Source organism: Micromys minutus (genome assembly GCF_963924665.1).
Source record: "Micromys minutus genome assembly, chromosome: 25".
NCBI lineage: Eukaryota > Metazoa > Chordata > Mammalia > Rodentia > Muridae > Micromys > Micromys minutus.
Window position 1 is genome coordinate 21041926 of NC_137960.1, and position 17949 is coordinate 21059874.

Below are 17949 nucleotides of genomic sequence, written 5' to 3' on the forward strand. Positions count from 1 at the left end.
AACATACAGCTTGTTCACAGTCCAACCTGCTTAGATGTCAGTAATCAACCTCAGCTAATAGGCTTCGCTCTAATTGAAAATTCTGTCCTTCATCTGACTGATGAAAATGGAGTCTGTGTTGTGTGATAGGCACCAAAGCACAGTTAAATTCAACCTAAAAAAATGGACGAAGAATTTTCCAGGAGTTCCAACTGATTCCTAGAGCTCCCTGCAAAATAGAAACATAAAGTTACTGTTGCAAAGGCATTTTGGTGACGGGGGTGACCTGGTGTGGAGTCACATGGGCCTGACAACCTGAATTTAATTCCCAGAGTCCACACTAAAAAATAAAGAAAGAAAAAAAAAACAGGCCTAATGGAACTCATCTGTAATCCTAGCACACCCACTGTGAGACGGGATGCACAAACAGGAGAAATGGTCCAGTAGTTCCATATCCAGTTAACTTGAAGTGCATAGCACAAAAGAAGGAGGAAGCAAAGGAGGAGGAAGAGAAGGATGCTGTCTCAACAAGATGGAAGGGAAGAACCAGTGGTCAAAATCTGTCTTCTGGTTTCCATCTATGTTCTATGACATGATGGCATATGTATGTGTTCCTGTGCATGTATGCATAAGTGCAATGTGCACACACATGGGCACACACACACACATACACCATTTCTCAAAGATTTAATGCACTCAGAATTTCAAGGCAGTGGCTTCTGATAAACCACACACAAGAAACCTTCTTGTAGCTGGACCCTGTGTAACATTTGCAGTTATGCATCCATAAAGCTCTGGATCTTTTAAGAAAACATGAGAGATGTGTGCTGACATATGTGTACACATGTGTACACACTATACACACATACACAAATAGAAAAGCATGTTTTCTTGCATGGTGATTCTGGTTGATAAGCTACTGGTGATGTTTCCTTCATAGCTAATAATACTTTATCACATGGTTTTATTTTTTGAATTGATGGACACTAGACTTTTCACTCTATCCCCTGGACTCAGAAAGCAAACTTGAAGGTTCCACTCATATTATAGCATACAATTTAATTAGGGTTAAAAATGTAATTGCCTACCAATGCTGCTGAGTTTACTATAGATACTGAAATGTGCAAGTAACATTTAAACAGGATAGCTCAGCAGCTGTATTTAGGCAACCCAAACCCTAAAACTCAGCCAGGATCACCTGCCTCTTAACAAAATCTCTGGGTGCTGAACTCCAGAAGTGGTTTGACCGCTATGTGATAGGTGATTGTACACTTCATTCAACATCCAGAGAAAATGCTATCCTCTGCTGCATATGCACTTGGGGCCATTGGTATTTTCTGACATCAATGGGAGGAAAGGCCTTTGGTCCAGCAAAGACTCATTTTCCCAGTGTAGGGGAATGCCAAGGTGCTCAGGTGGGAGATGGTGGTTGGGAGAGGGAGCACCTCTGTGGAGGCAATGGGATGGGGAGGAGAGATGGGATTGGGGGAAAGGAATAACATCTGAAATATAAATGCAGAGAATATTCAATATAAATAAATAAATAAAAAGAAGGCAATGGGGGGGGGGAGAGAGAGAGAAGAAGAAGAAGAAAAGAAAAAGCCTAGTGCTAATCTAGGACCCACACTACTGACTAGAGATTATCAAACAATTTGCCCTCATGCATCTCTAAAAGTCTCCCCTCTTCATACTCTGCAGAGAGTGAAAAATGGATTCCTCCAAAGCCAAACTGGAACTTGAATGACTGAATGCTACCAAAAGTTATATCTGAATTTTGGGGGATGGGTGTGAGATAGGGGGATTCTATATCATCCTACCCATCTTAGAACTCAGTATGTAGACCAGGCCACCCCAAACTCACAGAGATCTACCTGCTTCTGCCTCTTGGTGCTGGGATTAGTGCCATGTACTACCATGTCTGGGATTTGTTTAAGGCAAGAAACAGGTTAGTGGCTCACTTGTGTGCATTTGACTTTCCTTAGTTTCAGCTTATAATCTGAACATTCTCCAATGTTCATCAATCTATTTCAAATAAGGAGCTTTCCCTCCCCCCCCCAAAAAAAAAACCCGGCCTTGCTATATTTTTTAAAAAAGCTTTCTACACAGAAGGAACTAAGTAAGAGTGAATATAATAACTGTGCATGCCACAAAAGTCAGGGTCGTAGTCTGGCCCTGGTCCTAAGAGGGTGGCTCAGCCACTGACCCTCAGTAGGACAACTAAAGAAAGAAGTAATGTTACAGAGCAGAGAATGACTTATTCAATGTAGCCACATTGAGATGAGCAGGTATAGGGACCACCTCCAAGTCCACTTTCTAGGCACTGACATGAGGTTTCGGTGGAAATAGAGAAGAGATATATGTAACTGGGCCTGGTCATGGTATGGCTCCAGTCTCCCCCATACAATGGTCTGACAAACAGCCATGTGTGATCTCTTTCCAGGAGACAAGCCCTCATCTCCTTTTGGCTGGCATCAGGCTTCTGCCTTTTCCAGCTTTTGTCTCTGGAGGAAATTTCGGTTTCTTTTGGGCCACTGTTTCAAAGGAAGGGCACATCATCCCTTTATGACATCTTCGTTACTGCCAGAACAGGGCAGCTACAGTCAAGATATCACAAGTCACACATCAGACGTAACCTTCCAAAGGCTCCGTGAGGAGCTAATCTATCTACAGGTAGAAAAAGGAGGTGTGAAACAGACTTCCTCGAAAGAAGTTGACCACCAGGGCTGATTAACTGATGATAAAGGTGATGATATAGGGAGACTGAAATGTTCTAATTCCAGAACAAAACCATCTTGGGGATCCCTATCATTAATAGCCATTTTTTGCCCTTCTCTGTGTGTGGCCTAGTATCTTTGGGCCCATAGATAAACTGTCCAGAAGATATAGACAGGTGGCTAGTATCTACCAACCTGAAGGCTAAGACTGCCATCAGAGATCAACCTGAGGCCTCCAAATGAATAGTCACCTACTTTTCTGCAACCTACCTACCAAATGTACTCCGCTGATAAGCTTGAACTTGATGTATAAAAAGCTCCATGAAACTGTTACCATGTTGGGATGTTGAGTAACCCAGTGCCTCTGTTCCTGGGCCATGGCCGATCATAATTTGCTCCCGGAATAAGTGATTTGAATGGCCAGATAGTAAATAGCATTTTCTTCAGGGCTGTCTCCCTTATTTTATACCATCTACCTTCTCCTGGCCTCATTGTCCTAGTGGTAGCGTGATGTCGCCATTCTTCCGGGAACCTATCCACCTGATGTCCATGGCCCACTTCTTCCCTCTTGCCCACTGGAGTTCTCCATCTGTACCTGAGTCTACCTTTCCAGTCTCAGCTGTGTTGGGTGTGGTCCCTTTCATCCTTTATCTGGAGTACTACCAAAATCTCTAGACTCTATTTTTCTTTCCTTTCTCCATCCTCACGAACCTAACTGCACAGCGTGACCATGTTTAATCTTTCTGCAACATCTCTTTGATTTTTGTCCAGGCCCTGATCAAATAGTCTTTATTAATAAAGCTCAAATTTGTAAGTGTGCCATTCGGTATGATTCCAAAATTTGGTTTCCAAGCCTGGTTAGCAGCCGCCCTCCTGCTATGGCTGTCATAAAGTGTTAGCGGGAGTCATCTGCAAATGTAATTTCATTACTGCTGGACAAGGGAAATTCAGTCCTCTCTCTGATAGAGGAAAATATGGACATAGAAATTTGGTTTCTTCATGAAGGAAACAGGTTTTTGTTAGAAGAAAATTATAAAGCTAATCTCTGACCTCAGGGTTGGCAGACTCATTCATATCTTGAAACGTCTCAATCATTGGGAATAGAAAAGCTAACTATATCAGCCCCTGAGCCAGAGTAGGCTGATGTGCGACTCATGAAACCCGTGTGGCTGTCTCCAGGAATTCCTACCCCCACCCTGATCTGCTATATGTCCATAACAGTAAGCGCTTGTGTGAAGAGTATCTACTAGCTGAGGATTCACTTGGTGTTGAATAATCTCACTTAGTCCTTATTTTTTCCTAGCCAAGTTACAAATGCTTATTTTTAGAGTCATTGGAGTTTACATAAATCCCTTTTATTGAACTATGAAAAGTCATCAAATATTGTATTCAAATCTTCTCATCTTGTCGGACCTTTTCATAAAGCCGTGGCCGATTGCTTCTTGCTATAAGAGTCTTAGAATTCAGATTCAACAGAGAGAGTCCATTTTACAGCAATTATGCCCATGTGTGCTTAGGAAAGAGTGCCTCTGGGATAATGGACAAAGAACAGTTTACTTGCTTCTTTATAGGAAGAAAGGGCAAGGATAAATACAGGGAGAGAGATTGAGAGATTGAGAGAGAGAGAGAGAGGAGAGAGAGAGAGAGAGAGAGAGAGAGAGAGAGAATTTTCTCTAGGTCAAAATGGAAAACCCCAGTCTCTAAAGGCACCACCATTCTGTTTCAGCCATGCAGCCTTGATGTTCGAAAAACTTGCCACTGTAATTCTTTTCCTGTTCTTGGAAATCTTTTAAAGAACTACCTAAGCTTCTTACCTGCTTTTCAGCCCTAGAATGGACCCTAGAGCTGAGCCATTTCTTTGAAACGTAACCATCAAAAGAGGAACTGCCTTGGTCTTTCTTTCCATTACTATGAGAAGAGAGGATCCTGATCTACTTCCTATCATAAAAACAGAGAGCATTGTTTTCCTTTGAACAAAAACGAAAAGCAAACATAGCCTACTGATTCCAATCACTAGGTGGCTCAAAATAAACTATGTTTACAAAATGTGCCATCAAAGCCTCGAGACATAAAACTTGAGGCGGAGTTCTCTGATCAGGCCTGCCTTATTTGCATGACTCCAATTTGCATGGCTATTTCCATGCCAAAGAATTTGCAACCGGAAATCATATGCACGGAACGCATGCTGACCTCCCAGAGCTGTTCACCTGGTGTCGGTTGCAGGCGGGTCACTACATATAAGAGGACTTCTGAACAGAGAAATCCCCCATGGTCCATTAGGGCCTGTGATCTAGGCAGCGAAATGAATACTCTTAGCTCTGGAGAGTATATTCAATTCCTAGAATAAGATACTCATTCTAACTTCAATAAGGCACAGAACAAAATAGAAACAGAACAGATATCTAATCAGCATTAATGAAGAACTGATTGCTGCAACACTCATATACAAATACTTCATATAAATTTGTTTGGAGGTCATAGAGAGATGGTTCAGTGGTTAAGATCACTAATTGCTCTTCCAGAGGTCCTGAGTTCAATTCCCAGCACCCACATGACAGCTAACAAATGTCAGTAACTCCCATACTTGATGTCGTCACACAGACATACATGCAGCCCAAAAACAAATACACATAAAATAATAAATAAATAGTTAAAAATAATTTGTTTAGAGATTTTTTTCTGTCCCTTCCCCCTCTCTTTACCATTTTATTTTTCTTAAGTTTGGGAGGAAGATACAATTATCATTTTTATCACTAGCCAATTAAGAGCTTTTTCTAAGCTTGAAAGCAGATTCATATTCTACACCACTACATACAACATGTGTCTGATGTCCCCAAAAGGCCAGGAGCAAACACGGTCTGCTAATGAGTGTGCATGCATTTTACTCACAGGGTACATAATCACTTCCATGTTTAATCATAGATAAAGGGGATCTTGTCCATCCTCATTAGGTAAATATCTATTACATGTATTAAAATCTCACCAGGTTCTTAAATACTAGCAATTCATTATCTTTTCAACAGGGGTACTATAAGTAATTCTTGGGTACTCAGTACTGTGCTAGACTGTGAATGATATAAATATGAGTGAAATATCCATCTTCCATTCATATAACTCACTGGCTACCAGAAAAAAAAAAAACTACTATATAGACAGACAGACAGACAGACAAGTACTCAATATAATGGTCCATCATTATCACACAGACCATCATTTGGAAGGAGCAATTGGTATGGGGTGTCAGGATAGATCAGTCTGGCTCATACCTCTCATTCCTCTGACCTCTTGCAGGTCATCTCACGTGGCAGGTGCATGGCTGACATCCCCGGGATCAGATGGATACCGAGCACTGCAAATGCAGAGTCCAAGCACCCAGCACATTAGGCAGGATGGACACACACAGTGTGGCTGCCTCTGTGTTGAGACCTACCCTGTTCTGCCACACTTCGTTAAACACCATCACTGAGTACATCGTTTGGAAGGAGAACGTATAGACAGACAGTGACCGTGCAGCATATGACATCAGTCAGCTTCAGAAAAGGAATGTGCCGGGTGGCTTTTTCCCCTTCCCTTCCTGCCCTAGGTTTTGTGTGAACCCTTCTATTCCTTCTCCTGCAGCTTAATAAACATTTGTTCCATTAAAAAACTATGTGCTTGCTGTGTGTGTTATGCTTCATGTAAGAGTAAAAATGCCATGTGGACTCAATTTCTTTACCTTTGGTAAGGTTTTATGATCTGCTATTATCCATCCTGCATGAATATATTCGTATATGTGTGTATATACAAATACGCATACACAGACACATGTATATACTTCAGTTGTTTCCATATCTTATGGTCTCATTTCTAATCTTGAGGAGAATATTTACAATGACTTACATGTAAGTATGAAGTTCTCCAGAGCATTTTATTAAATTCTTTACCAATTTAAGAAAATTCACTTCTGCCCTTGCGTTCTAGGCATTTCAATTATCCTGAGGTGTTCAGATGTTTTCGTGATCAATGAGGCACTGTATTTTTATTTCTCTTTTAGTTGGTTCGTGAGCTGAAGCATGACAGTACATATTCTAATGATGAGCTGGGATCACCTTTGTAAAGTGACTCTCCTGGGTCTTTTAGATAGTCGTGAGTAACTCAACTCTCCTTAGGATTTTGTATTTCATTTCCAGTGTTGGGTTGGCGTGCAAATATCCCTCCCTTACCTAACCAACACGGTGTTATTTGGTATTGGTTTCTCCAACTTCATGTAGTGAACTCAAGAGCTTTGTCCTTATCCTTTCTCATCCCTTTGCTATGAGAGTACATCTACACGTCCTCAGAAGGGTAGTGTACCACAAAGGTGCCCAGCTGGACCATTTACTTTAAGTAAAAGCTGACTCTATTGGACATTTTAACACAGAGCATCTATTGCTAAGCCAGTTTGGGTAACTCAAGGAAAAATTCCATTTTATGTACATTTAATTCATATTTGCACAGCTTAACTTGGAATGCTGCAGGTCTCTCTTCCCCCCTGACGTAAGCATTACTGGTGACACATTTTCCCTTTGAGTACATCCCTCCAGCTTTAGGTCTAGTTTCACTAGTTCCCCATTTGGGTTGTTTCATTTCATTTCATTTCCTAATTGCTGGTGAACCAGGAGGCAGATTTCAAGAGGGACCCAAAGAATGAGATAATTTCACTTAACCACCTCAATACCTGCCTGAGATGCCTGTAAATTGCTAACTCTTTGAGAGGCATCCACCCAGCAGCAGATCTTTTGTTGTTGTTAATTCCCCAGCATCATTGAAAAGAGCATGTTATAACCTGGTAAGGGTTAATCCTGACTGTCAACCAGGTCAACTGACCGAGCCTGTCTGTGATGGCTCCTCAGGACATGGTCATACCCTGGGTCTCTGATTTATTGAACAAATACATGCATAAGGTGATAGCAGCATTGGGAGGTGGTGGATGTAGGTCACTGGAGATGTGTCCTTATGGGTTGTCTCTTGCCCTGACCTTTCAACTCTGCCTCCTGGCTGCCAGGATGAAAACTATTCTTTCTGTCATGGTACACGGAGGTATATGAAACCTAAGTCAAAATAAACATTTTTTTCTTGAAGTATTGGTTAATGACAAAACCCAACTGATACGAACCCCTGGATGAATTAAACTAGCAACTCATTGCTACAACCACTGACAGAGCTGTCCCAGCTTTATTTAGCTGTGCTGTTACTAAATATCTTTTATTTTTGTTGTTTGCAATAGGGCTCCACTATGTTAGGATCTGCTTGGCTTAGATGTACCTTTTTCCTGCCTCAGGTTCCCAAATCCTGAGATTACAAGGCTAGGCCACCATGCCCAGGTATGAAAAGAAAGCTTCTTTTCCAGCTTCCCTACTGTGGAAATGTACATTTCTCTATTAATGTCATACTTGGTACTTATAGTATGTATTAACTATGGAGACTCTTTTCTCCCATAGTTCTGGAAGATCCTTTGTTACACTTTTTCTCTTCTGGACATCATATTAGGGTATCTTTAATCTGTTGCACTGCCTTGCATATTAACTTATTTTTCAAAATACTTTTTTTTTTTAAATTCTGTGTCTGTGGAAATTTTTAAGCTGCAGTTTCAAATGCCTTTTTACTAATTACTAATCCTCTACCTGATTACCTAATCAACTGATAATCATAATTATATTTTTCATTTTAGACAATACTATCTGCTCAATATTTAAATTCTTTTTACTCCTTCAGCACTTTCATCATTGTAATAAATGGAGGAATCGTGTTTAACAGCTAATTTTTGTTTGGTATCTTAGGAATCTCTGTGTTTGTAATGGAAAGAGCTTTCTCTGCAGTTTATACCTTTTGTCAGAATCTCTCACAATGGCTTACTTTATTTGTGTGTTATGAGAACTTATCTTCTTTGGAGATGTATTAGAATTTTTTGAAGACTGAGCACACAGTTCAGGATGAATCTGAGCTCGCCTCTGCCAGGTCCCTTGAGGTATTACCGAGATAGGACAACTTTAAATTAGATTTTCTGCTGAGGTTTAAGAGGCTACACAGATAATATAATTTCTGACCCAGAGTCCACATAAGGACAGGATCCTGGCTGAAAATTGTCCCAGTGCATTCTGTTCTTTGGAGGTTTGGAGACTGTTTGTGTTCCTCTGGGCTACACCCAGAGCCAAAGCTAAGGAAGTCAACTACTTTTCTGACTGGTTTCTGCCATAAGGGCTGGCGTTTTCTTTATTCATCCAAAGGAGATGATCAAACCTTAAAGATTGCCAGCTTCTGGCAAAGGCTTCCTGTGTCATCTTCCAACTAGCAGAATGGAGTTTTTGTCTTTCACCCTCAGCTTGTCTCTCAAAGTTCAAACCCCAGGCTTTAGCTATAAAGAAATGACTGCATACTCAGCAGAATCCTGTGCCTGAGTTGGCATGGATTTGACATTCCTTTATATCTGCCCATAAGAAAAATTCTCTTAACAGATGGACTACGCATTTTAAAATATTTTACCCATCCTTTTAACTACTTTTAATTCACTCTATTTCTGGAAACAAAAACATGTTTAGAGACAGTAATTATATGAAGTAATTCTAAATAAATGAGTGACAACTCCTTTCTTCCTGAGCTCTTAAGTGCTTAGCGAATTGACAGAGGTCTGGCTCTTTGTTAAGTGAAAACATAGGACAAGGAGAACCATGCTCACCCTAAAATTACTCCGTATAATAAAAGGCAACACAGAAAATGACAGAGAACCTAGACTAAGATGGCCAGCTTCTTGGAGAAAGGAATAGAGATATACATTTTTTTTCTCTTTGTGTTGTCTTATTGCAGAAAGATTCTGTCTGATCAACTTCAGCTTACTTTCTTGGTTTCCACACTATAAATCCATGGCACTATTCAAAGCTAAGTCCATTAGTAAGTATATTCAGTTCAGGTTGGAGAAGAGAGAGAAAATCAAGGAAGAGAAAAATGGCGTTCTCCGTGATGCCACTGGGGGAGGTAGCATATTTGAATGTACTTATTTTGTTGATGTTCACTTAGCACCTGCTATGTGTAATTTGTTCTATGCATCTAGAGATACAACTAAACAAACTATAATGGAACATGAAAGCGTTAATGAGGTAGGGGATGGGAAGGGCGGGGTAGAGAAAATAATATAAGGCAAGACAACTAACACTAAAGACATTTGGAAAGATCATACCAAAGGCTAGCTAAAATCAATACAGTACACATGTAAAGAAAGTTTCAATGGAGGTGTTCTATAATGAAGGGGAAATGCTTTCCCCAGTCATCATAGGCATGCAGATAGATAGATAGATAAATAGATAGATAGATAGATAGATAGATAGATAGATAGATAGATAGATAGATAGGTGGGTGGGTGGGTGGGTGGGTGGGTGGGTGGATGGATGGATGGATGGATAGATAGATAGATAGATAGATAGATAGATAGATAGATAGATAGGTAGGTAGATAGGTAGATAGATAGATAGATAGATAGATAGATAGATAGATAGATAGATATGTAGATAGGTAGATAGATAGATAGATAAATGCCCAGTTCCAGAAATGGAATACCTCTTTTTTAGTTTATGGTCAATGTGGTACCAGAGAACACTCCCCACAGAAAACTGAAAGCTTTTTCTATTGCTCTTAGTTATTTGTTCAAGACTTGATGGTACGACCTTATTGCTCAGGTATATTACTATATACTTGAGTCATGGATCCTAGAGAAATTAAGCTGAACACTTTGCTCCCACTGGCTAGCACTCAGAGTGCTGGAAGGTTCATGCACAGAAGAAAGGCAACCAATAGTCTTACGAACCATGATCCCTGCAAATTACAGTGGTGACAGACTTGGCAAGATACACTCACTCTTGCAATGGTGGCACAAATGTTACAGACAGAACCAACCACTACTGGATGGATTTAAGGTCTGTTCCACATGATACCACTAACAAAAACAAGCAAACCAACAAACAAACCAACAACAACAAAAAGCATGACTGGGTCATATACCCTAGCAAAGAACCTAATACAATTATTCGGCAAAACGAACATGTTTTATTATTGTGCCCATAATGTGTCTTTCCACACTCATCAAAGACATTTGTCTTTGCAATAAATAATAATACTATTACTAGCTGCAACAGGTCAGCATGCAGAGAATAAGAAACTGTTCTCAGCTCTAAATGGGATATCTATATCATATTCTCTCTTTCCCCAAGAGGAAGCATAAAGATTTTAAGGGCCAGATATAGTGGATTTCTGCGACAAAGTAGAATTTGCTAGGCATGACTGAGCCGTTGAAGCTGTGACTACTTACACAAGACCTGCACAAAGTCAAGCCAAACAAAACCCCAGCAAGGATGGGGAGGAGCTCATGATTTTCCCACACCTAGCTGAGGAACTACTGTCACTCAATGGCTGCTCTGGCAAACCTCTATGTACACCCAAGGACATAGAGGAAGCAGATGGGAACTCCATAGCTTTAAAAACAGAGCACATAAAATTGGGAAGAAAAAGTGGTCCAAGGTACAAGGGATGATTTAGAGGGTAAGGAATTGAAATAGGTTTGATCAATATAGATTATGTATACATATGTATATTAAGAAATTATCAATAAAAAGAATATAGAACCATATATAAATGAACATTAGAGCATCTCTGAAAATAAAATATCCACATATTTTTTATATCATCACCTTAAAAGACACATGCAAATACTTCCTATTATGATTGTACTAGTTTTTTACTCCTTCTACGAGAGGGTATTTGTGTATTAATGGACTTCCAAGTTTTTGAGGCAATTTTCACTGGCAAAGTTTCCTGCTCAGTGTCATTTTTAAAATTCTGTTTGTCTGCAATGTGACACTTCCTGACTCTCATTCAGTCACAAACAGAAGCAACACTAATTCACAATAGCCTCTCCAATAAATCAATCAATTTACAGTACAGTGTTCTAACTCAACTTCTATATTTTTTTCCACTGATAAATCTCAAGTTTCGTACAACCAGCCACAGCCCAGAATAAAAGATTTAACAGAAGTTTCAGCTTGGTAGCTGTTGAGGAAGTGTTCCGATACATTTTCACACTATAAACATTTAATGAGTCTAGCTGCCGGCAGAGTATTTACTACATCTATTTATTTCATAGTAGTATATTTGCAGGAGTAAAATAGAGCAAAGGTTATTTCAGATCCTCTACCAATATAGCTCCCTGTAAATAACATAAAGTACAGCCATTTAACTCACAAAATTATTGTTAAAAGGTTAAATGTTCAGTAAATCCTGTTTTATCTAGTTCAGGCAGCTTCAGCAATTATTTGTAACTTGGATATACTTTTTTTTTCCAGGCATTTTGTTCTGAAGCCATGTCTTTGACTAAAGCTAAACTTCAGAAGTTGTTAAGACAGTGTTAGGATCTCAGGGAAGTATTTCAGGTCTTCCTCCTGCTTGTTCAGAAGTGAATGGGTCTTAGGAGGTCTTCCCTTTTCGAATAGGGCCTTCTCCATGCTCTTCCTCTCTAACTTCAGCCACGGCTTGCCTATCATACCAGCCCCCAACTAAAAGTAAAATTTAAAAAAGAAAAGGTGTTCCAGAGGATGCTCAACTTGGAAAACTTTGGGGATAAATGAGGTCTTTTGTGGGAGCATCTCTGGAAACAAATCTGTTCAACACTTTGGAAAATGTGCTTTACAATTCCACCTGCCCAGTCCTCTGGAAAGTTCCAGCCCATTACAAGAAGCACTTCCCAAATACAGACTATATTTAATTGATGATCCATGGGCAGAGTTTAATCCACCAGATAAAAAAAAAAAAAAAAAAACTTGGTCACATTTATAACTTCTCTGATGACTCATATAAACTAAGAACCTTATCATATGTTATACCAATTTTTAATTGAGTCTGTTAAGTTCTAGCAAGGAAAACTCAAGAAGCATACAGTCACAAATTCTTCTGGAATCAGAGAGACTGGACACATGCTCTGCCTGTGCCTATCCACTAGCTTCCCGGTTTGTAATAGATACAACTTAGGTTGTGACTTTTTTTTTTTCAGTAATGAAAAATTTAAATTTTCAATAATGACAATGCAGTAACCAAGTGAATAATTCATGTAAGATGTTTAGTGGGAGGGGCTGGAAAAATGGCACAGCTGTGTAAGCATGAAGACCAGAGTTCAAATCCTAGCACCTACTTAACAAGCCAGGTGTCTAACCACACACCAGTATCCCCAGCCCCAATGGAAACAGAGACAAGAAAATCAATGAGGGTTACTGATTTCAAGTCTAGCCATGAAAATAAGCGTTCCAGGTTTGGGGAGAGCTTCTACCTGAAAGGAATAGGTGAACAATGCCAGAGAAAGACACTTGATGCTTTCTCCTGGCTTCTATTCATGAATTCATACATGTCTGCCCCCCCCACACACACACATCCACAAACACAGCTAAATAAAATATGTACTTAAAACATAAATACTTAAAGTAAATCTTGAAAAAATTTTAGTCCACCAAAATTATTTTATGTTTTATTTTAAGAAACTGCATTTGTTTATTTGGAGAAAATCCAAAACAAAACAAAACCAAAAAAAATCAAAAAACAAAAACAAAACAAAACAAAAAAACAAACCCTTCAACCCCAAAAAATGAGATTTTTATATACGATGGATGGTATCTGCCAAGTAATGTCTACAGATTCTTAATCATTTTCACAAAAGGAATATTATATAATTTTTTAATGTATTTAAGAGCAAACACAAGTAGCTTTCCCTCCATTTTATTTTAACAGGGAAGTGGGCTACAGCTACTTTCTTTTGGATGCAACTATTTAGAAGGAAAATAGACGTGAAAAGGGCAAACTTTTCATCATCTACAACAAATTTAAAAAAAAAAAAAATTCAACTGTGGCTATCTCTAAAAGCCCCTTTCTAGCTACTAGACATCAAGGCTACTGGATACGTGATTTTCCAAGGCTGCTGCAGCATACTAAACCAACGCCCCTGCACAGCTAGCCTAGGACATGCATATTAAGACCCAGTCGCCCTTTGTCTGCAAATCCCCAGACTTCCCCCAGTGGGTGGGCTTGCCAGCTTGTTCCCAGAGCTGCAGCTCAAAGCAGTTAGCACAAGCTACTGTGTTGCAAGAGAAACCAAGACCTTCCTCCCAGGGTTTTTTACATTATCCTTTATTTATGAAGGATGCTAAGAAAGCAACCCACCTGAACAGAGAAATCACACTAGGTCACTATAAACCACTGGTGCGGTGGGCCAGTGAAGGAAACACATGCACTCTGAAAACACCCTAACTGAGGCCTAAGGCCTCTAAGTCCACTTTCCCTAATCAGCACCAAAGTCTCACCTGATAGAAAATAATTGATCAGCTCCTCAAAGCTTTTCGAGCTATGATCAAATTTCCCATTTCTTTTGGTCTTTGGGTTTTATATTATAATGTGTGTACTTGTATTATATTATATATTTATATATTATATATTTACACATTTTATATACTATACATATAATATATTATATATATTATATTTTACTGGTATCTAGCTGCTTTCTTCTAATATCTATGACTGGTCTTAAAAAATGAGCTCTCCAATCTTACAAAGATAAGACATCAAGATATGCATTTAATACGCAATTATTAGTTTCCATTCTTTTTTTAAACCTTATCAGACAGCAAGTCCCTAAGCTCTGCATATGACTGGATATTTCGTGCAATTTCACATGGGTTTCATATAATACTCTGGCAGCTGATGATATTGATTAGAAATGAAGAGTCTGTTTAAAGACATGTAATTAAAGGGAAAGCAAGCTGTTTTAAACTTGAAAATATTAATTATCTAATGAATTTACTATGAGCTTGATAAAAAGCACTGTGGGTATTGTATAAGTTGTGGACTTGGGTGGGAGTTTTGGTTGTCGGTAAAACTTTAGTAACTTTAATTATAGTTATTTTTTCATTATGGAAAAATTATGCGTCTAAATAGTCTCTATAATGATGTTAAGACTGAGTATTTACTATGCATTGCTCTAAACAATCAAACCCATATTATTAATTCATTTAACCTGACGACACTGTGATATTGCTATTGGCCTTCTATAAATAAGACAGTAGAAGTATTGTTCCCAAGGTTACAAATGTAGCAAATGCTACAGCTGGAATATAAACTCAGAAATGAAACACCACACAATGTTACCTCTCACTACTGAGCTCCTTGTTGGATTAGGATAACCGGAGCTCTTTAACATCATACTTGGAGGCCTGAAAAAGTAACTCAACTTGTTCCAAATTGAGTTTCTGATCTTCTTCTGACCAGCTTTGCCTACAGCCTTTCTATGGTTAATGAAAACCTCCTCTATCTAGTTGTTTGATTACAAATTTAAAATTAACTATCTATGCTATTCAAGATATATGGTAGCTACCCCCCTGCTTCCAAGTAGGACTTAACTAGCACCCTGTGGAGGAGTCTTTACTTACCTACACAGAACAATCCTCCTGACCCTCCAGAGTTCATGACCTTCACCAGGAAGATGACCTACATTCAGCAACTGAAAGACGCAAAGGCCTGAACAATTTCAACCTAGTAAGGCCCACTGTGAAAACCAATGTTCTCTGAGGACCAATTGTTGATTGACCCAAGCCTTGTAGGTGAGTCCTCCAGGCCGACTTCATCCTGTCTCTTGGCCTCCTGGACAACATTAATTCCTAATAGCATCTCGGACCATAAACTCAACTCTGTGTTGCTAAGGGACTCAGCATGCAGCATCCGCTGTGACTCCTCCCCTTTGCTCATCAGCTGACTCCTAGCTATACAGCTGGGACTGGCGGCTGCTGGCACAACCACCGGAGACAGAGTGGGGTGAAGCACATAAGGTATCAGGTGACTTTGGTTCTGACCATAGCCTCCCACCTGGTTCCCAGCTTCTCACCTTATCTGCATTTAGTGTGTGCTCCTGTGGTGCTAACATCTTTCCTTTAAGACATAAGTCTCGGTGTGTTAAAAAACCTTGCAAAGAGTCCCAGTTCTTCAGAGGACGAGCTGGCACAGCCTGTTCTATCTGGATCCCATTGGCTCTGTACCTGAGCCGTGAGTTTCCCCCCTTGATGACTCCACCAGGGTCCTGGCTTCTATGCTGTCACAAACACAGGGTAAGTAGCTTTGAGCCTATGTTCTAGATCTCCATCTGATCCTGACTTACACTCCTCATTGAGGATACCTCGCCCTTTTCTTTTTTTTTTTTTTTTTTTTTTTTTTGTTTTTGTTTTTTTCTTTTTAAAGATTTATTTTTTTTTTTTTTTTTTTGTCTTCAAAACAAGATTTATTTTTTTTAACATGAAAATACATGGAAAATACATTGGTCTCTTATCTGTTACAAATAAGACTCAAATTATTAATCATAACAAGAAGTGTTTCTTGAGATATTTCCATCTACACAAAAGACCTCGCCCTTTTCTAATACGCTGTGCTAGTTAGTTACTTGAAACAGTTAGCAGGCTCTTTGCCTACGTGCTCTTGTTAAGATAGAAACCCTTGAAAAAGGCACTGACCAGATGCATTCCCAAGTGCACGGGATGGTGCAGATAACAAATACTTTATGGTAAATAGATCCCACACTTTAGAAGCTGGTCTATGTAAAATAAAGTCTTCCCTAGGAATCCCAAAGCAATTCCAGTGTAAAGGCTTCTTAAGCAGAGGAGTGCTAAGCATGCTGATAGGAAAGACCCAGGAATGTCATTGAGACTGATGAATGATAAAAGTTTTCCAGACTCCGCCATGGGAAATGAAATAGTCACACTATTGGCTCCCTAGGCTTACCTCCAGCTCAGCAAGAGCACTTCCCAGAGTTGCTGCCTGAGGTTCAGGAGGCGCTGGCACATTTGAGATGCCCTGGGAAGCATTTGAAATGACATCAAGAGCTTTCTGGATCTCTTCACAGACGGTGTCCTTACTGGCTTTGAGGGAAGCGACATCGGAATGTTCCAGACACGCCGAACAAATCGAATGCAGGAGTGGGGAGTTCTCCTTCAAGGTGGCCCGGGCCCCTGCGATTTCATCCCTCTGGTTTGGAGATTTTAAGTCCTGAAAAGATTTAAAAAAAAAATTTTTTAGTACTGGTTAAAGAAGAAAGATGTATTACCTGAGTGCTCTCTTGGGGTAAGTGGGAGGGGACGAATCAAAAGACAGTAGGCAGTAAACAGTCAGGTGGAGTTAATCAGGGGCATCAGGAATCTCTACTGTCCTTCAGGTTCTCAGGATCTACGGTAGGAAACAGGAGGTAGCTCATAGGTAAAGGCCACAGTGGTGGAGAGGTGTCCCTGGTCAGCCGTATATGCATTATCCTAGTTTCCATTCCTGTTGCTGAGATAAAATACTCTCGGTGTCTGTCCGTCATCACAGGGAAGTCAGGGCCACAGAGACAAGAAGCAGATAGATGCTGACATGACACCACGGTCCAAAGAGACAGTGCGGAACTACTGCACGCATGCCAGCCTTGGACTAGTCTCTGGGAGGTAGAAATGGTTTCTTTAGGGAAAGGTGCCACTCACAATGGCTGGGCCTTGCCACCATAATTAACATAATCAAGCCAACCCCCACAGACTTGCCTGCAGGGTGGCCTAGACATATCCTCACTGAGGCTCTCTTCCCAGGGGATCTAGATAGTGTCAAGGTGATAATTAAAGCTAATCATCACACCCATATGAGTCAGGAAAAACTCTTGACACATTACTAAGCACATCATCAGACATCTTGAATTTCTAATATTCTGTTAACCGACCTCACAGGGATATTAAGATTTGCATCTAATTTTCATTAAGACAAACCAAGTGAACTAAAACATTAAACTTTTCGCCACTCAACTACCTTTTCCTATTTCATAAATGCAAATGAACCAACCATCAATTTTTCTTTCTTTGATATTTATCCAACAAATAGTTGCTAAGCACTTAGTGTATGCTAGCCCTTGGTTGTACTCCTTGGTAGTTCAGGAGTACAGATGTGAGCAATCCCTCCAAAACCTTGATGTCCTGAGGTTCATGTTAGGGGTCAAGAAACTTATAGACAAATAATAAACTAGGTGAACACAGGACACAAGTTGGTTTCAGGTGAGGAAAATATGAATGAAATTAGAAATACACTACAATAACAACCGGAGTAGGAAACAGCTTTAGTAGGAACAGGCTGCAAGGATGTGGCTGTGGGTAGTGGCAATTTGAAGTAATCCTCATTGAAAAGTGTCACAGACAAAGAAAGGGAACCA

The 17949-nt window shown here is 39.8% G+C and overlaps 1 protein-coding gene across 2 annotated transcripts in view; it reads right to left on the reverse strand.

The window, feature by feature from the left end:
* Window positions 1-17949, reverse strand: part of CTNNA3 (catenin alpha 3) — a gene marked incomplete at both ends in the record, with an annotated part of 1359521 nt that overhangs the window by 1087050 nt on the left and 254522 nt on the right. Inside the window, one exon of one of the 2 annotated variants that reach the window (XM_080937546.1) lies at window positions 16506-16801. In XM_080937546.1, coding sequence (XP_080793672.1) covers window positions 16506-16801 — 296 coding nt within the window. The remainder of the gene's footprint in view (window positions 1-16505; window positions 16802-17949) is intronic. The other variant, XM_080937545.1, reaches the window with a different exon arrangement.